This window comes from Monopterus albus, unplaced genomic scaffold, assembly GCF_001952655.1.
Source record: "Monopterus albus unplaced genomic scaffold, M_albus_1.0 scaffold150.1, whole genome shotgun sequence".
Taxonomy (NCBI): Eukaryota; Metazoa; Chordata; class Actinopteri; order Synbranchiformes; family Synbranchidae; genus Monopterus; species Monopterus albus.
In genome coordinates, this window is record NW_018128030.1 from 118,253 (window position 1) to 134,762 (window position 16,510).

A 16,510-nucleotide genomic window follows, 5' to 3' on the forward strand; every position below is an offset into this window, starting at 1 on the left:
TAGACTCAGGAGTGTGGCTCTCTTGTCTGCTGAAGACCACAGCCGCCTAATCTCTTGTGCTAAGGAGAAGGGATTTGGGAAAAATGACCTGTGCTCACTTCACTTTCTCTTGTTTCTCTTCCTGTCATACCCTGCAAGTTGACTGAAAACACTGTTCTGCATCCTTCCTTCCTTCCTTCGGTCACTCCCACTCTCGCTTTTTCATTTTCCTGCTGGATGACTCCGTGCTCATTAGCATGCAGCACCACACGGCTGCTCCTCGGGACCAGGCAGGCAGACTTGTCAATAAAGGAGTCACAGTAGCAGGGCGTCTCAGCGAGGCCTCCAGCCCTGTCACTGACGTCTCTCTCAGCTGCCTGAACTCCCACAGTTAATGAACACATAATTGTTGAGCAAGCAAAAGTGAAATTGGGGAAGCGAGGAGGGGAAGTGGCAATGAGGTGATACTAGTTGTAATAGAGAGACAGTAGAGTGAGAAGAGGAGATGAGGCAAGCACAAGGACAAACCTTTCCATTGAACAAAGTATGACATAAAATAGCTAATTTGTCCTAAAATGTGTGGTGCTGTACAGTCGGTGGTGAGGAACAAGGGGAGGAAGAACGCTGTGTCAAAACCACAGGGACGGTACGGAGAATGTTGCTCAGTGGGAGCTGACATTGAAGGCAGGAGGGGAAAGGTAGTTTCAAGGACAACATGGAAATATCACATTCAATTGCCACAAGGTGAGTTGATCAAGGAGGAGGCAGAAAACTGCAGGAGAAAGAACGCGATCAAGGACACAGCAATGTTTCCCAAATATCTGACAACATGAAAAAAATAGCAGGTGACAGATGTACACTGAGGAAAAACTGACAGAGGAAAAAGTTGTTGACTGGTGTTGGCATCATGATAGCAGCATGTTGCCATGTTTTACTTTGACATGTCTGTAAATTTTGGATGATTAGTGAAAATGTGATGATGATTGTGTTTTATCAGACTACATGTTAGGAAATGAAAATCCATGAACTCTGAATCTTGCTCACAGGAACATTTTCCATGAATAATGAGCTGTGAGATCATTCGTCATTGGCATAGTCTAAATATGTCATGTCCTATAATCCCTGTAGAGGATTTAAATGGATTTTCAGCTATCAGGTAACATATTGAACTATATGTATAAATGTAATATTAAAATAGTTTTTCATCGTCATCATACATGGTTGCATTAAAAATGTGCCACAATGACAGTAGTCTGGTTCCAACATTCAATGCCACTCTCCGACGACCACCCAGGCTGCAGAGCTCCATTCTCCTTTGTCTCCCCTGCAGACTCTGAGCAGTAGAGCAGAGACATAACCCACATGTCTGCAGTGATGCTGCAGGCAAAGCAGGGCAGGTCATCTTCACCAAGGGAAGATGATGGATGTAATGTAGATATGCTTATCTGTCATTAGGCCCCACTCTGCCCTCCCTCAGCCTCTCTGCAGGGGGGAGGGCAGAGGGATTTCAATCAAACTAGAGGAAAATATAACTATGGTAAGACATGCTGAGGCCAACAGCTAATCAGTCATGCCTCTATGGAGAAGACACGGCGGGAGCATTAGTCTCTAGGCCTGTCTGCTATACTCGCTTGTTGTTAGTTGCCTCGACCTTGCTCCCCCACCTCTTGTGTTTTTCCCTAAAGTGAAGGAACCCCTCGGCAGCATCCTGCTACTTCTCTGGGAGAAATCCTACATCCAAACCAGCACAATGACAATGACTGTGAGGCTGACAAAGCCCTACACCCTTACATGACTGGACCATAATGTCTGAAATTCTGCTCACCACAGTAATAGCACAGTGAGGCTAAAACATAAAAACGGGATGTGATAAACAGTAAAGGGAGCGGCTGGAGAGCAGGTGTGGAATGGAGGGGGTGCAGTCTGGTGAAGGCAGCTAGCTGCTCAGAAAGCTCTATAATTAGCAGCAGAAGATCAAATGACTTTTAATGGGTTTGTCTGAAAAGAGACTATTTCAGATTTGCACTTGGAGCTATAGTCATATCTCATCAAACTAATGGAAATCTCTAAAGTGCTTGATTGGTTTTTATCTCAGATCAAACTGGGTGATAGAGGTGCACGGCTGCACCATACAGAAGCCACAGGTTTGTAATTTTAAAAAGTGCCAATTCAGGGAACTGTTATGTAAATTGGAAATGTTTGAAACAATATAAAAAATGTACACATGATGTCTTATGACATGAATAGTCCTAAAACTCATGATCTGACTTGGACTCATGGTTTTATGTAGAATCACTGTTGTTACAGGAGTCATTTCCCATGAGAATGTTTTTATCATAACTAGAGACCGATAATGGAATAATAATCTACTGGTTATTAGTTAAAAAATTAACAAGAGATACTATAATGAAAATACCAGGGTCATTGCTCAGCCACTGCCAAATCTGGAAAGAGGGAGGTTTGGTGCAGAATGTTAAATATGAGCATGCAATAAAACACACACTGTGCAGAGACTTACTTGGGAAACTACACTGTGCAGAAACAATTAGCAGATTAATCAATTAGTCAATCAAGAGAAAATGAAATTATAATTTTGGTGATCAATCTGCAAAGTCAAGCAAAAATGCAAAACATTTGCTGGTTCGAGGTTCTCAAATGTGAGGACTTCTCTGTTTTACATCATTGTAAATTCAGTCAATATCTTTGAGTTCTGTACTGTTGATCAGACAAAAAAGCACCCTGAGGAAGTCGTGCTGGGCTCTAGGGTGTTGTGATAAGTACTTTTCACAATCCTGTGAGTTCTCGATTCACAGTCAGTGATTAAAATTGTTGTCATTATGCAGCCCTACAGCTGTCTGTCTGTTTGCAGTTAGGGAAACAGACTGAGACAGGATGGAGAGTTGCTGCACATGCTCTCAGTGAAATCATACATATCTCACTCTGTTTTTGCCCTTATTTCCCAGGGTTTCACGTTAGCATTCACGATACATTACTTTTTCCCTTTCCGTCATCTGGGGTTTTCTAGTTTAGGCTGAAGAAATGATGTCCAATCAGCTCCAGTCAGGTTCTATCTCTCATTTACATTTTGCCATTTCTCTAACTTATAGCTACAAAACACAAATCGACTTCTTTTTATTGCTTCTGTGAGGGCAGGGCGGGGACCTGCAGGCTTCAGCTCTTCATCTTGTATGAACACATCTCACTGAATTAATTACAGTGCATGAAGATAGGAGCTTAGAGGTAAGTATGGAAAAAAACTGAAAGGAAAGCTGTTGCAAAAAAAAACTGTTCTGTCTCAGACACTGGATAAATCTCAGTTCCCTGACTGAATTGTTTCTTGCTCCTTGATCCTCACTCAACCCGGATGTCGTTCCATTCCACCATCTTGAAGAACGTCCCAAAGCTCTTATTCCTGCTCTGATAAGCGAGGAGGCTAGAAGAGACACGAGCAAGGATAAAGGAGACCATCCTTCATGGAAGTCTTTAGGAGCCAACACACCCCTTTATTGGAAATCAGTTGATGATTGGACATTTCAAATGAAGAATCAGAGGACAGGACATCTCACGTCTGTACAAACATGTTCTTTTCTATTTCCTCTCATAGTCTTATCTTATGTGAGCAGGACTAAGACACAAGCAAATGAGGGAAGTGTAGAAGCAGTTAAGGGAATTGGGAGTTACCCACTTGCTTCTCCCTGTCTCTCCTTCATAGGTAAAATCTCCTCCCTTGTTCTGTCCATGTCCCAAGTGGACCATCTTACAGGGCTGCAGTTTGTCCTTGGCCACCTTCTCCTTGAGAAAGTGCTGTATCAGACAGAGTGCTAACAGGGGCGTCACACAGCCTGAGTAGTGGCGGCGGCGGCAGCAGCAGCACAGGTCTCTCTCGGGGGTATGCAGTTACACTGCACTGCTTCTCTCTCTTACTGTTCTGACATTTTCATTTCCTCCCATTCTCCTGAGGAAAAAAAGAACTTAAAAAGAAAAAATAAAAGAGAAATAGGATGGAGTCTGTGACACCTGTGGTTGCACTCTGGTGATACCATTTCAACTACAGGCACAAGTAAAGAGAGGAGAGATATAAAGGAAGCTCAGTAAGCAGGAAGTTGGACAGAGAGGAACTTGGAACTAACACGCTTTGTTTTCCCTGGCAGCGAATGGAATATTTGTGCAGTGTTGCGCTGTAATAGCAAAGTAACCTCCCAGTCGTCCAGCCAGCTTATCAAGACAAGAGCACCACCTCCTTCCCCATCAGCTATAAAACTGTGGAACTCTGTGTTTGTACCTAAGCATGCGATAAGTTGAGAAAAGAAACAGATCCTAAAGGACCTGTGGCTCTCAAATCACCACAAGACAAGAAAACAACAGACACAGTGGCTGCAACCGCACTTACACATCAACACAAAAACATCAAAAATTGGCCTCCCAGGCTGCTGAATACACACCCCGAGAAAATAAAGACACAGGCATATGATGCACAAAGTGACACAAATCAAAGACTCCAGCTCACTTACAAAAAAAGCCAGAAAAGCAAATCAACAAAGCAGTAAGAAAAGACATCTATTACAAGTGAAGTTTGGAAAACTAGGTCTGATTTGAATGTGCTATTGTTTAACAAGAGAGGCAAAATTCAACTGAAGATTCCTGAACTGAAAAAAACAGCTGCTGAGTAATTCATGCTCTTACATTTTCTGGTGCAGTTGAGCATTCAAACAGCAGAAAACAATGCCTGACACACAGTAAAACAGGTTCTCTGATTCTCAGCTGCCTGTCTCCATTCTATTCCACTTTGTGCAGGCAAAATAGCAAACAAATCAGTGTGTAGGCCTCAACTCAGATGGCATATGATTCGCTGATCTTACAAAATCATGAGCTACATTTCTTGAATATGACAAGAAGAGGACAGCAGGCAAAGTCTTCATCACATACAGTACAGACAGACAGTGACTGAGGACAGGACAGGTGGGGCCATAGGTAGAGGTACATGTGCACAGTAACTCAAAGTTAGTGCACCAAATATTTTATTCACTGAGAGAAAAGCCGAAGCAACAAAAGTGACTCATACAGCGCCAGGAACACACACAACACACATGGACTGAGCAGGGGGCTGCCAGGGTTTAACCTACCTATGTTCTTATTCTCAAATGAATATTTTAGTTTAATATAGTACATACATAATACATTAAAAAAAAGATGTCTGAAAAGGCAGTGCTCCCTTCAGAAGGACTACAGGGGGATGATTTTGACTGTGGGAGAGACTGTGGTTCAGTGGGTAGAGTGGTCGTCTCCTAACCGCAGGGTTGGAGGTTTGAATCACGGTGCCTGCAGTCCACATGTTGAAGTGTCTTTGAGCAAGACAGTGAACCCCAAGTTGTCCCCGATGGTTAGAGCCATCGGTGTGAGTTGGTCGCCGCAGATGGCTGCCTCGGTTCCATACCAGAAACAATTTCCTTGTAACATGCTTGGCCAAATAAAGGTGATTATTATTACTGAAATCGATCTGCTCACAGTCACTTTCAGCGATGTCGCAGGAAGAGAGCCACTACAGTACGATACAGCGAGCCCTCGGCACTTCAGGCTATGCATTCCTGAGCACTCTGGGATATAAGCTGATAAAAGGACTTCTCATGCAGCTGTGCTGGACAAAGCTGTTGTCAAAAACACTCAGGCCTGGGTGCCATTCCCTTTGGAAGATGGTCATGGCTGTTCAAATTGACCTACATATGGCAAGAAGCCTAGTGCAACTTAAGCGATGTGCAGCCATGAGTGTGTCGATTTGAACCCAGTCACTCCCAGCCAAGTCCCCGCCACCCGGGATCTCTCACTGAGAAAAACAGACTAAATATGTGATGAGCTGAGCTGTAAGAGGACTCGAGTGCACAAACACACACAGACACACATTTTGAAGGCATTTACAGACACAAAAATCTGCATTTCCAGTTGCAACTCTGCTCACTTGGGATAATGAGAGCGCATGCAGAGCCTTGGAGACAAAGCCCCAGCATGGTGAGAACAAGGCTCGTCTGATGAGGCCTCTCTATTTAAATCCTGGGAAGAGCTGGGTAGGTGTCTGTCAATGGAATCACTCCAGGAGACATGCACAGGCTTGGAGGAAGAAGTGACCATGGCAGTGAAAGGGAAGATGGAGAGACAGACGAAGACAGAACGCTGTAGATTCACCAACTGACAGGAAGGTGTCTTTGAGGAAATCAAAGGACAGAGAATAAGGGCTTCGATTCAATCAGACATCCCTTCCTACTGTTAGTCACAGAGCACAGATCAGACTTGAATGTTGAGCAAACACCATACTACACACAGGTGATTCACTGTGTTCCGAGCTACTGTAAAGTCAGGCTGCCTCTGCAGGGTGTAGAAATGAGGGTTTGACTGAGTGAGTGGGCGAGTGGGGGTGATGGTGAGTGAGCATGAGTGTGTGTATGAGCAGGCAGGGAAGCATAGGGCTCTGGGAAATTACTACCTTTCCCTTAGTAGATCAATAAGATCCCAGTGTTTCTTGTCCCTAAGAGATTCATGGGTATATCTGCCTCTCCGAACAGGTGAAAGCCAGGTTTTAGGTGCCAGTCTACGAATTCAAGAGTGAGTGAGGCTGATTCTTGGCTGCTGTCTTCAACTTGACTAACACAGGAGAATGTGGAGGTGAAAAGGTCAATCTTTACAACTTAGCAGTGAGAGAAGGAACAGCCTACTGAAGGCTTTAACTGTGCTCCACCACAATAATATATTTAGAGATTATTATCAAATGCAAATGCTACTGATTGTTGTTTTGGGTTCTTTTTTGAGGGACCATCGCCATCAGTCTGCCTGTGCCCTGGTCTCTGCTTGTTATCTGCATCACCTCTGTAATGACTCACTGGGTTGTCCTGGCTATTCAGGGGCACACAAAAGGCCCTCATAGAGGATCATTTAGCCCTGCTAACGAAAGGCTCCATAGTACCCACCCCGACAATCAGAGCCAACTGGGGGCATTCATTCACATGAATTGTTCACTATCAGCCCGTACCCAGAGCAAATACACAATGGAAGCACACAGGAGCACACTTTAATATCAATGCTTGCCTACAAGCACACACAAACCAAGTATGCACACAGACTTTGGATGTCAGGAAAAATGCTGTTGCAAGAGGACTGCAACCAGAGAGCGCTAAGCACAACACCACAGTCATCTCTGGGTTATGCTTATTATTCTTTTTCTTCCTGTGCATTTCTACACTTCTGTGGATTGGATCTGCTTGGCCATTTGTCTAGTGCCAAAGCATAAACCCAAAGATGCTGCACATTTTAAACAACTCTCTTCCACACAATCTCAGTCTTGATTTAGACAGCTTGAATTAAGAAGTGTTGAAATAGTCGATGCTACAGGCCACCTGGAAAGAAAACACCAAAATGTATTTACATTTTATGACAGGCACAAATGTTGTGTAATATTTTGTCATTCTTCTCAGTGTGTCATAGAAGCTATAATCTCTGCTTGTTTAAGAGAATAAAATGTGCTGAATGTATTAACTTGTTAGGTATTTTTAGTCAGATAGGTACTGGTTAGATACTTTATGTACTAGAAATGTTTAGTGGAGACAGGATGTCTAGTTAGACTGTTAAATGCTTAGTCATTGTCATGAGTTTTTTACAGGGTGCACGTGGTCAAGGATAACTAGATAGAAAAGTTTGACTGTCAGCAGACAGGATGTTTAATATTATTACTATGACGTGTATAACTGTAGCCTTAGCCATAATATTTTCTTATGTTTAATGTCATGTCAGAATTAGTGTGGTACAAGAACTGGAAAGATTTCAAACTATTCCAGATATTTTGTATTCCTAATTCACTAGGAGCCAATGAGCAAATGCCCCAGTGTGATGCAATTTTCTGGGTAAACCTGCGATGTGGTTCTAGCCTACACTCTGTTTCTAAAGTAGCTCCAGAAAAGACGCAACCGCTCACCCTGGATTGTTAACAAAAGTGTGAAATAAAAACCCGCCTTGATGTTTTTTGTATACAAAAAGCGGTATGAGATTCAAAGGGGAGTCACGGGAAGTAAAGAGCAAAAAAATCACTGGGGCAAATCCTGTTTTGAAGCCACTGCAGCCTGCACAGAGATGTATAGATGAGGGAGGGAAACAGCTAAAGAAACAAAAGCCCACAATCTGGCACTCTCACAGGTATCTGACAAAACAGAACCGTTTACACAGCTGAAGTAGCAGGCTAATCCAAAAACATTTAAATGGGGGAAACTACAAAACAAGAGGGCCGCTCTGGTCCGATGTCACCTCAAAAGAAACAAAGGAAGGTGAGGGGTGGATGAGAGGAAATAAACCATCCCTGACCGACAGTGAATGTGTCTCGGAGGAGCTCTCACCAGGCTTGTACATTCAAGCTCAAGGTCCAAGGGAGCGGGTGCAGTCAGCATGTCAGCACAGCAATATCTGCCTCAGCTGTGCACCAGCAAGCTCATCGGCAGGGCCCAGTCTGCTTCACCGAAAAACTACAGCAACAGTTAACATCACGCAGTTGGTTTCTGGCTGTCTAGTGCTGACACGACTCAAACGTTGACAGGAAAGGGAAAGGCATCTTTGGCTTCACTACAATCCTGGCTGAGAAAAGAACACTCTGCAATTCTGTAATTATTGACTTCAGTTTAAAAAAAAACATGTAATCTTACACCATTTTGAGCAGTCACACATCATAATCTAGTTGGATGTCTTCTTTCTCCAACTGTAAGGAGTTTGTTTATAACTTCAGTGCTAAGTTTCCTGTAGGCAGTGTGAATTTGGAGGCAAAGGAGTCAGGCACAAAAGGGATGAAGATCAATATTCTATACAAGTGATGTGTTACTGCTAATAAAAATGCCACATCAAACAAAGAAAAAAAACTTCTTTCAGGCCAGTTATTGATTAAATCACAGGAATAATCAGTATGTACCTTACAGTTAGGGCACACAGCAGCCAACAACTGTAATCTGTGAAACTGATAAGAAAAATTCATTGATTTCATCCATTAATCATCTCAGGAGGGTCTGTATTGATCATCGTGTCTGTGTAGTTAGAAGGCTGACTGAGGAGGCAATCACTGAAAAGGCGACAAGTCTTTGTAGAGAGAGTGCAGCAGCATAGATTTTGTTGGGGACATAATAACCATTATTTCCCCCAACACAATGCCAGCCAATACCATCTCAAAATGGCCGAGGTTTTTGTTCCAAATCCAGGGGAGAGAGAGAAACATGCCCTAAAAACCACTTTGCACAGTGCACAAAAGTGCCAGGAGGAGGCCTCTTGTTAAAATGTTTTGTCATGGTTGCTTCAACAGTGAGCAGGATCATTTGTGTTTACCCTCTGCGGGGGTGGGGGCGGGGGTGCCGTTGGTCCTGAAAATGGGTGCATTGTTATCTGATGTCACACGTCTGACGCTGCAGGCATCAGTGTCTGAGGACAATAACTGGCGAGCCAGCAGGAAAATAGGACATCAGGTACGGTAGGAAGTGTGTGCGCACATCTATGAGGGGGTGCCATTTGGAGCCAACAAACGGACTCCAGCATTTTAGTGGTTCAAATTCTAATACAGACTAACAAAGCTGTGAAAATAAGACTTTAAAAGACACAACTGAGTAAGAACAGGGGTCTGTCTGGTTCACAGGTCTGCTTTTAGGGGGAGTCACCCTGTGTCACAGGAAAAGCTTGAGTTTGGACACCTAATAATAAACAGAGACACAGACACAGCCATTATGCACAGCAGGCAGCATATTGTTTGTGATCTATAGCAGAGTGTGTCCCCCAAAGGCCTGACAAAGCACCCGTTGTCTTTCATTTGATCTCTGCAGCAAACCCTGCTACAAGTCTTGTTACAGCACCTTCAGGCCCCACACTGTTCAACTCACACCAAGGAAGTGCAATCAGTGCTCAAGAAGGAAGCAAAGAATAACCTGAAAGCAAGTTCATAAATATTTAACTACTTGTGATATTATATCAGCCTCCACACACACGGTTAAAGCCTTTAAACTAAAGAAAAAGCAATTACACGTATTGCATAAATCTTAATTTAAAGGATCGATACTTGTGTGAGGATCTTGTCTGGGAGAAGGAGTCAATGCCTAATAAATATGTTTTATAATCACATAAACATGTATTCGTTAGGAGATCAACAGAGGTTGGCCGTAAATGCCTCACGTGCATTTCGGACAAATACAGGCCGAAAAGACTTGCCTTTTCACACGTCAGCCACACACACAGGTGTTTGGATCCAAGTCAGGCTAACCTGGTATATAATAAACCAAAACATATTTCAGATCACATACCTCAATATACCCGGACAGCGCTGGAACCACGATGCCCAAAATAAGGACCGATAACGCTGGGACTGAACCCATCTTCTAAAATCTCCGGTTATGCTGCTGTAAATAACTTCAGCCCTGGCAGCTCTGTGTGTAAGGTGACGTCCGGAATAACAAAGAGTAAACCAAGTCCTTGGAATAATCTGATAATCTATCCCGGAGAGTCCTGCTCCGCTTGTTTTGTTACCCAAGCTCCTCAGAAAACGTGGGAGGTGGGGGGGGACGAGAGTCGGTCTCCTCTGGAAATGTGAACCGTGTCTGTGGCGCGGCGGCTCTGCCTCTGCTGCCTCCTCCCTCCTCCGGTTCATGTGATCCACAGCGCGGCACGGTGCGCCACCAGGCGCCTGCTGCGCCCTGCATCCACCCTCCAACGCAAATTACACTGGGCTTCTCCGCAGACGCATAACACAATAACATCATTCTTATGAGCTGGAGCAAATACTGCACCTGAGTCCACATTTGAAGTATTTCTATTCCTTAGTCACTGTATTTCAGATGCAGATACAGTGCCGTTTGTTACACTACATTATATTTTAAGACTAATGTGCACTCTTGTACAGTAGCTGGTAAACTTTTTAACTGACTTTGATCTCCACTGATTATAGTGCGTTCTAGCAGAGTAGCTACCTGTTAAATAGATGTGATGGAGACTTGAGGGCACTTTTGCAGTGTGGTGTTGGTGCTGAGCTGAGTATTTCAACAGCAGACTTACATTACTGAAGTTACCACGTTACTTTTAAGTCAGTTTATTGACAGTGATAAGAGCCAAATACATTTTGTTAATGAGCTTAAAGATCAGATTCAAATGAGCCCAGGACAACACAATCTTCTCTGCTCAAGAAGAGATTTGCTTCAGTTCAAAATTAACAGAATAGTTAGCTAAAGCAAAGCATTTGATTTGTTATAAGAAAACCTCTTTTATAAAAATATGCTATGCATTAGTCTTCTGCTTGTTCGTTGTATCTACGCAAAATATTGTAGACATCTGTGTAATATCTTATGAAGAGAAAAACTGAGTAAATGATGCAGCCAGATGAATGTTTTTCTTAGTTTTGGAGGCAATTTAATGAACAGACTTAATTGTTTTTACTCAGTCGGTTATATTACACACACAGAAACACACACACTCTTATCAACAGCAGATGGTCTGACGACGCTGACCAAGTGTGGACCACATTAAAAAAAAAACAACATTTTAAGGTCTTCATTCAGAATGTTAGTGAAAAACTGTTTTTGTAAATTTATTTTAGAATTTATCAAAAGGGGGCTTGCAAATCTGGCTGATGACTAAAGTCCACCAAACTTCTAAGCACCCCTCTAATACCCAGAGCTTTTTGTAAAATGACATTGTCCAGCATTTTTAGAGCCTCTGAGAGTGTCCTTTAGTTGTTGGACAAAATTCAGTGCCCGAGGATTGTACCTAAGACTTAGAAAAATTAAGGCAATTCTTGAACACCCAGAACTATTTGAGCAGACACACTTGTGTTTCATTTCTAGGAGCGTTTGACTTCTTTGGACATTTAGACATTTAAGCTCCTTTCAGCACTTAGTGAGCATTACAATGCTCAAACCTCAACCTCAAAACTATTCACTAGTCCTCTGGCTCATGGAGCCATTTGTGTCCTTTGGAAGTCTGACCCTAAAAAATCACTAAATTTGGTCAGACTGAGGGTGACTTCGAAATTCACTGTGTTTAATGAAAATCAAATCTTTAGAACTTCTCAGATGTTCTCTAACACAATTGTCTCTTCATAGAGTATCTCACTCTATGTGTAATGTCCAAAGAACATTTTGGGGCCACTTCCAACAGGGTCAGAGTAGGCAAATGGAACTGTTGGTGGTATTTCAGGAGGAAGAGGACTGTTAGCAGCTTTAAGGTTGTGGGTGTGATCCCTGCAAGATGCATTAAATTCTTGTGTTCAAACAGAAGAGCCAAAAGAAATGGAGCTCAAGTGTCTCCATTGGAGTATCTCAGTGTAGAGAACTACATGGAGGTCTGAGGCTCAAGTTAGGCACACAGCAAACATTCAGTGGCTGTAGGAAATATGGATCCAGTAGTTTCCCAAACAGCTCATGGTTTCAGAGGACTGCTTGGTAGATTTGAATGAGTTTGATCCCGCTAAGGCTCAGTCAGGCCCAAGTGAAGACAAAAGCACATAGAGAAAAACCCAAGTGTTCTTGGTGGTGTGGTGGTTTTGTTCACAACTGTAAGGCTGTAGTGGTGCAGTGTCTGGTTGGAAATTTGCCATTTGTATGTACCTGGAGCCTAAAAACCAATGTGTAATGACAGGGCGGTCCACCACAAGAAAGGTTTGCAAGCACAGAAACAAGTTGGTCTTTCTGTAATTGTGAAAACACTCCTTGAAATAATGCATTGCCTAGCCCCTTACCCTAACACTTAACCATCACAACTAAATGCCCAACCTGACCCTTCCTCTAACCCTAATCTAAACCTAATTCTAACCTGAATTCTAAAACCAAGGCTTAACCTTCAAACAGACCTCTGAATGTGTGAGGATCACTTGAAATATCCTGATGATGGTTAAATTAAAGCTTGTCCACTCACACATTTGCCTTTTGTGATCTGATTATATCCTATTTTTCCAAACTCCTTCCCCCCCCTACATTACCATATGTATTTCTCTCTGATGGTTTTTTAAAAAACACATCTTGTACATTTCAGCTTTGCTTCAGGCAGGGCAGCCAGAGTGGTTATGAATGTTTGAAGCATCAGCCATTTTACCTGTTAGAACACGCTGCACATGTTAAGTCGCATCTTGGGATGTGTCAGGTTGATCCCCAGATGACTCAGTACAGTGAATTAATTTTCCGTGTTAGCTCCACAGGTAACCATAGTCCAGTAAGAATACGTCAAACTCTGAGTGTTTCTCCCCCTTTCCTTTGGTTGAATTAAACAAATGGGCTGGAAAGCAGTGCTGGTTTTAATGTCTTAATTTAACTGAAGATATCTGAAGAGCTGTTTTTGTTTTTTTACATGTTGCAGTGCTTTATACTGTATTGTTTCAAGGCCAAGCTACATTATTATGTAGGCTATGTAGTTGTACGCAATTAGTACCAAGAATTTTTTGCCATCATTGATACCCAAGAAGACTATTAATCAGTATTAATTACTTTATTATTCTCATTGAAGAATGTGTTGTAAACTGCGTTGTAGACTCTTAAGTTTAAATTACTTTGGTCTGATTGGTCAATGTATTTTGAAAGCATAGCCTACAACGGAAGTACTTGTGTAAGGCCTTTCTGCATTAATAGTCATAAATTTAATGTCACTGTTCCTCAAAAACATTATATATAGGCATAAAAATATTTTCACCATAAAGTCTAGACTAAGCTAGACATGCTACCCAAAAGTAAACGAATTTTTTGAATGATTCAAGTTAAACTTTTTTGATTGGTTTTAATTGCAGTGATTAAATAAATCACTAATTATGAACATGATTAATAAAAACGTTAGACAGGCGAATACATAATAGTTGTTTAATCGTGTTTTAAAATTGGTCTAGGTTGCGTTTGTCCCAAGTAACTATCCACCAATCAGAATTATGACTCCGGTGTGTTGCTAGGCAGATTATGTTAATATATGCAATACAGCCATCTCTGCAGCTACCATTCTGAGGTAAGAATAACTTGTACGTTTTCCACTAAATGTAAGAAAATCAGGGACTGCTTCACGATAAGTTCTGTTGCGCGACTGCTCGATAGTCTTTCTGTTAATATAAAGTAAATGTGCGCGTTGCTTTAACGCATTTGTACTACTAGAATATATATATTTTTTATTTGGGTCTCTTCGGATGTGGTTGTTGTTGTTAGTCCCACCCAAAATGGAGCCCGTTCTTCCTTGTTCACGGTAGACTTGAAGGGCTGGGCTCAACTAGAATGGGGGGACGGGTGGATCTAACCAAATAATTCGGACCTTTGCCGCTTCAAAACCACTTATGGTAAAAATCACAAAACATGGTCCACGTCCCGTGGCCCGACAAGTTATGTTTGTCTCCAAGCTCAGGCTCACATTGCGACTATATGGCCGTAATGCTAATGTTGCGGTGCAGTAAATGCCCGGGATTCTACGGCGCTAGTTTTTGTGGTATGGTCCGGTTGGGACTGAGAACCTGCGGGGTTAAAATAGGGGGGAACTGTATTTAATGTTAATACCGACTAAATTTCTGAATGAATTTATACAGACGCGTTTTCTTCAGTGGCTTTTGTGCCCAGGGGTGGTTGTATTTAGACACCGTTTTCCGGGCGGCCTTGTGAGCAAACGGTTACCGTGTTTTCGCTCGTACCCCCGCTGAGAGGCTGGTGTGGCCGCTTTGTTTACGGAGGGACATGCTGCTCTTATTTGGCGTGTTGGTCCCCTCAGCCGAGCAAAGGCGAGTGTGGACACCCCAAATCTCTGTTTCAGATGGCACGTGGGCTTGATTTCAGTGCCAGTGTGCTCTGAGATGCAGCTGCAGCGCCTCAGTGTTGCAGCTAAACGGTACAAGGTACAATATGACAGTAGACGCTCCAACATCCATTCGTACCATCTGCACTTCTCTGAAGAAAATCTCATAATGCTGCTTCATGATATTTTTAGGTGATGCATCGAAACCAGTATGACACCAAGTATCCACTTCATATTAGAATCTAAAATCCCCCCCCAGGCATATTCATGGATGGATTAAAACACACTGGGCCTCTGGGCAGAGTAATGTAAAAGGCCCGCCACCGTCCTACATAGAAACCCCAAGATTGAATGGGAGTCTCTTCAGAGATGCTTTCTGTCTCTTAGTGGTCTTATTTTTGTAGTCATTTTTGCATCTCCTTGCTGTCTCTGCAAGGTTGCATCTCTGCACACACATATATGCAAAGATGCAACCATATTCTGAGAACATTTGGCATTTTTTATAGACATATTTGCATCTGTTTCTGGTAGTTTTTTTTAAATATCATTTTAGGTATTATCTATCTTTCTCTGGGATATTTTTGCAGGCAAGCTGTAAGGGGGCCCCTGAGTCCTCAGGACCCCTGGGCTTGTGCCCAGTTGGCCTATTCAGTAATCCATCCATGGATATATTTTACTGTTGGCTATCACCACGTTTTGTTGTTATTGTTACTAAAATCACCTAAATCCTCTTGTCTGTTTGTGTGTTACAGGTGTCCCTGGTTGACAGGCCTGGCACCGTGCTGCCATGGAGACCAAGCAGGAACCCTCTGCTGTGTGGAGTCCGACTGATAACAGTGATTCAGGCAACGCCACACAGGTCTGTGTCCTGTTTGAACTGCAATATTAGAACCATTAGCAACAGAGGAGGATGCACTATGTTTGATACATCAGAAGACAGTTTAAGCATCTCTGAATTTCTCTTTTGAACACACTCACCAGATGAGGAAACTCCTGTCCATTGACCATAGTTGCTCTCAAAATTGCCCATCCATTCAGTTTTAGGCACTTTAGATGTTTAAATTCTTATTTATAACACGATACCATCAGGAAAGCATCTGAATGGTCCTGTTTGTTCTACAGCGTGGCAGTAAGCCCAAACACAGCCAGTCATACAGAACTACCTTCAGAGACAAGAGGAGTCCTGCAAATGCTGATTTTACATTTTTCCTCTTCACTGCACTTTGTAGAAGTGAACTGATTAAACAAAAACCATTCATGCCATTATTTTGTGAGCATCTACACTTTACCTTAGTGCCCGAAGGTTTTGCACAGTACTGTACATAAGATTGCTTATTTAAAGTTAATAGAGGATAAATGAGGTGTAGTCACAGTAGCAACAGTAATATTGCTGCAGCTGGTTCAGAGCCTTTGTGTTAACATGTCCATGTGTTTCAGGTGCATTTTGAAGGTGGCACAGTGGCCCAGATAGTGTACAGCGGGGAGCAGGCGGACCGGGCACAGCAGCAGGTGGTTTATACAGCAGATGGAGACTCTTATACGTCAGTGGAGTCTGCAGAGCACACACTGGTGTACATACACCCTGCAGATGGAACTTCGGTAAGGCACTTATTTGGAGCAGAGATATATGTGGCAGACATGTTAAGCAAGATTTTTCAACTCAAAATAAATGTTAAAGGTAGAGAAATTATATTTTGCTTTCAACTACTAATTAATGTGTAACTGAGGATTTGTTATTGCCAGAATTGTATTCAGCATTGTATTAAATATTATCTTTCAGACTATA

At 42.6% G+C, this 16,510-nt stretch overlaps 1 protein-coding gene across 4 annotated transcripts in view; it reads right to left on the bottom strand.

Moving 5' to 3' along the window:
- aplp2 (amyloid beta (A4) precursor-like protein 2) overlaps positions 1–10,614 on the bottom strand; it is a 46,942-nt gene extending 36,328 nt beyond the window's left edge. For 2 of the 4 annotated variants that reach the window (XM_020614737.1, XM_020614736.1), the window contains exon 1: positions 10,284–10,614. In XM_020614737.1, the coding sequence (XP_020470393.1) occupies positions 10,284–10,355 (72 nt within the window). In that variant the 5' untranslated portion in view covers positions 10,356–10,614. The remainder of the gene's footprint in view (positions 1–10,283) is intronic. The other 2 variants (XM_020614734.1, XM_020614733.1) reach the window with 1 other exon arrangement.
- Between the last annotated feature and the right edge of the window lie 5,896 nt (positions 10,615–16,510).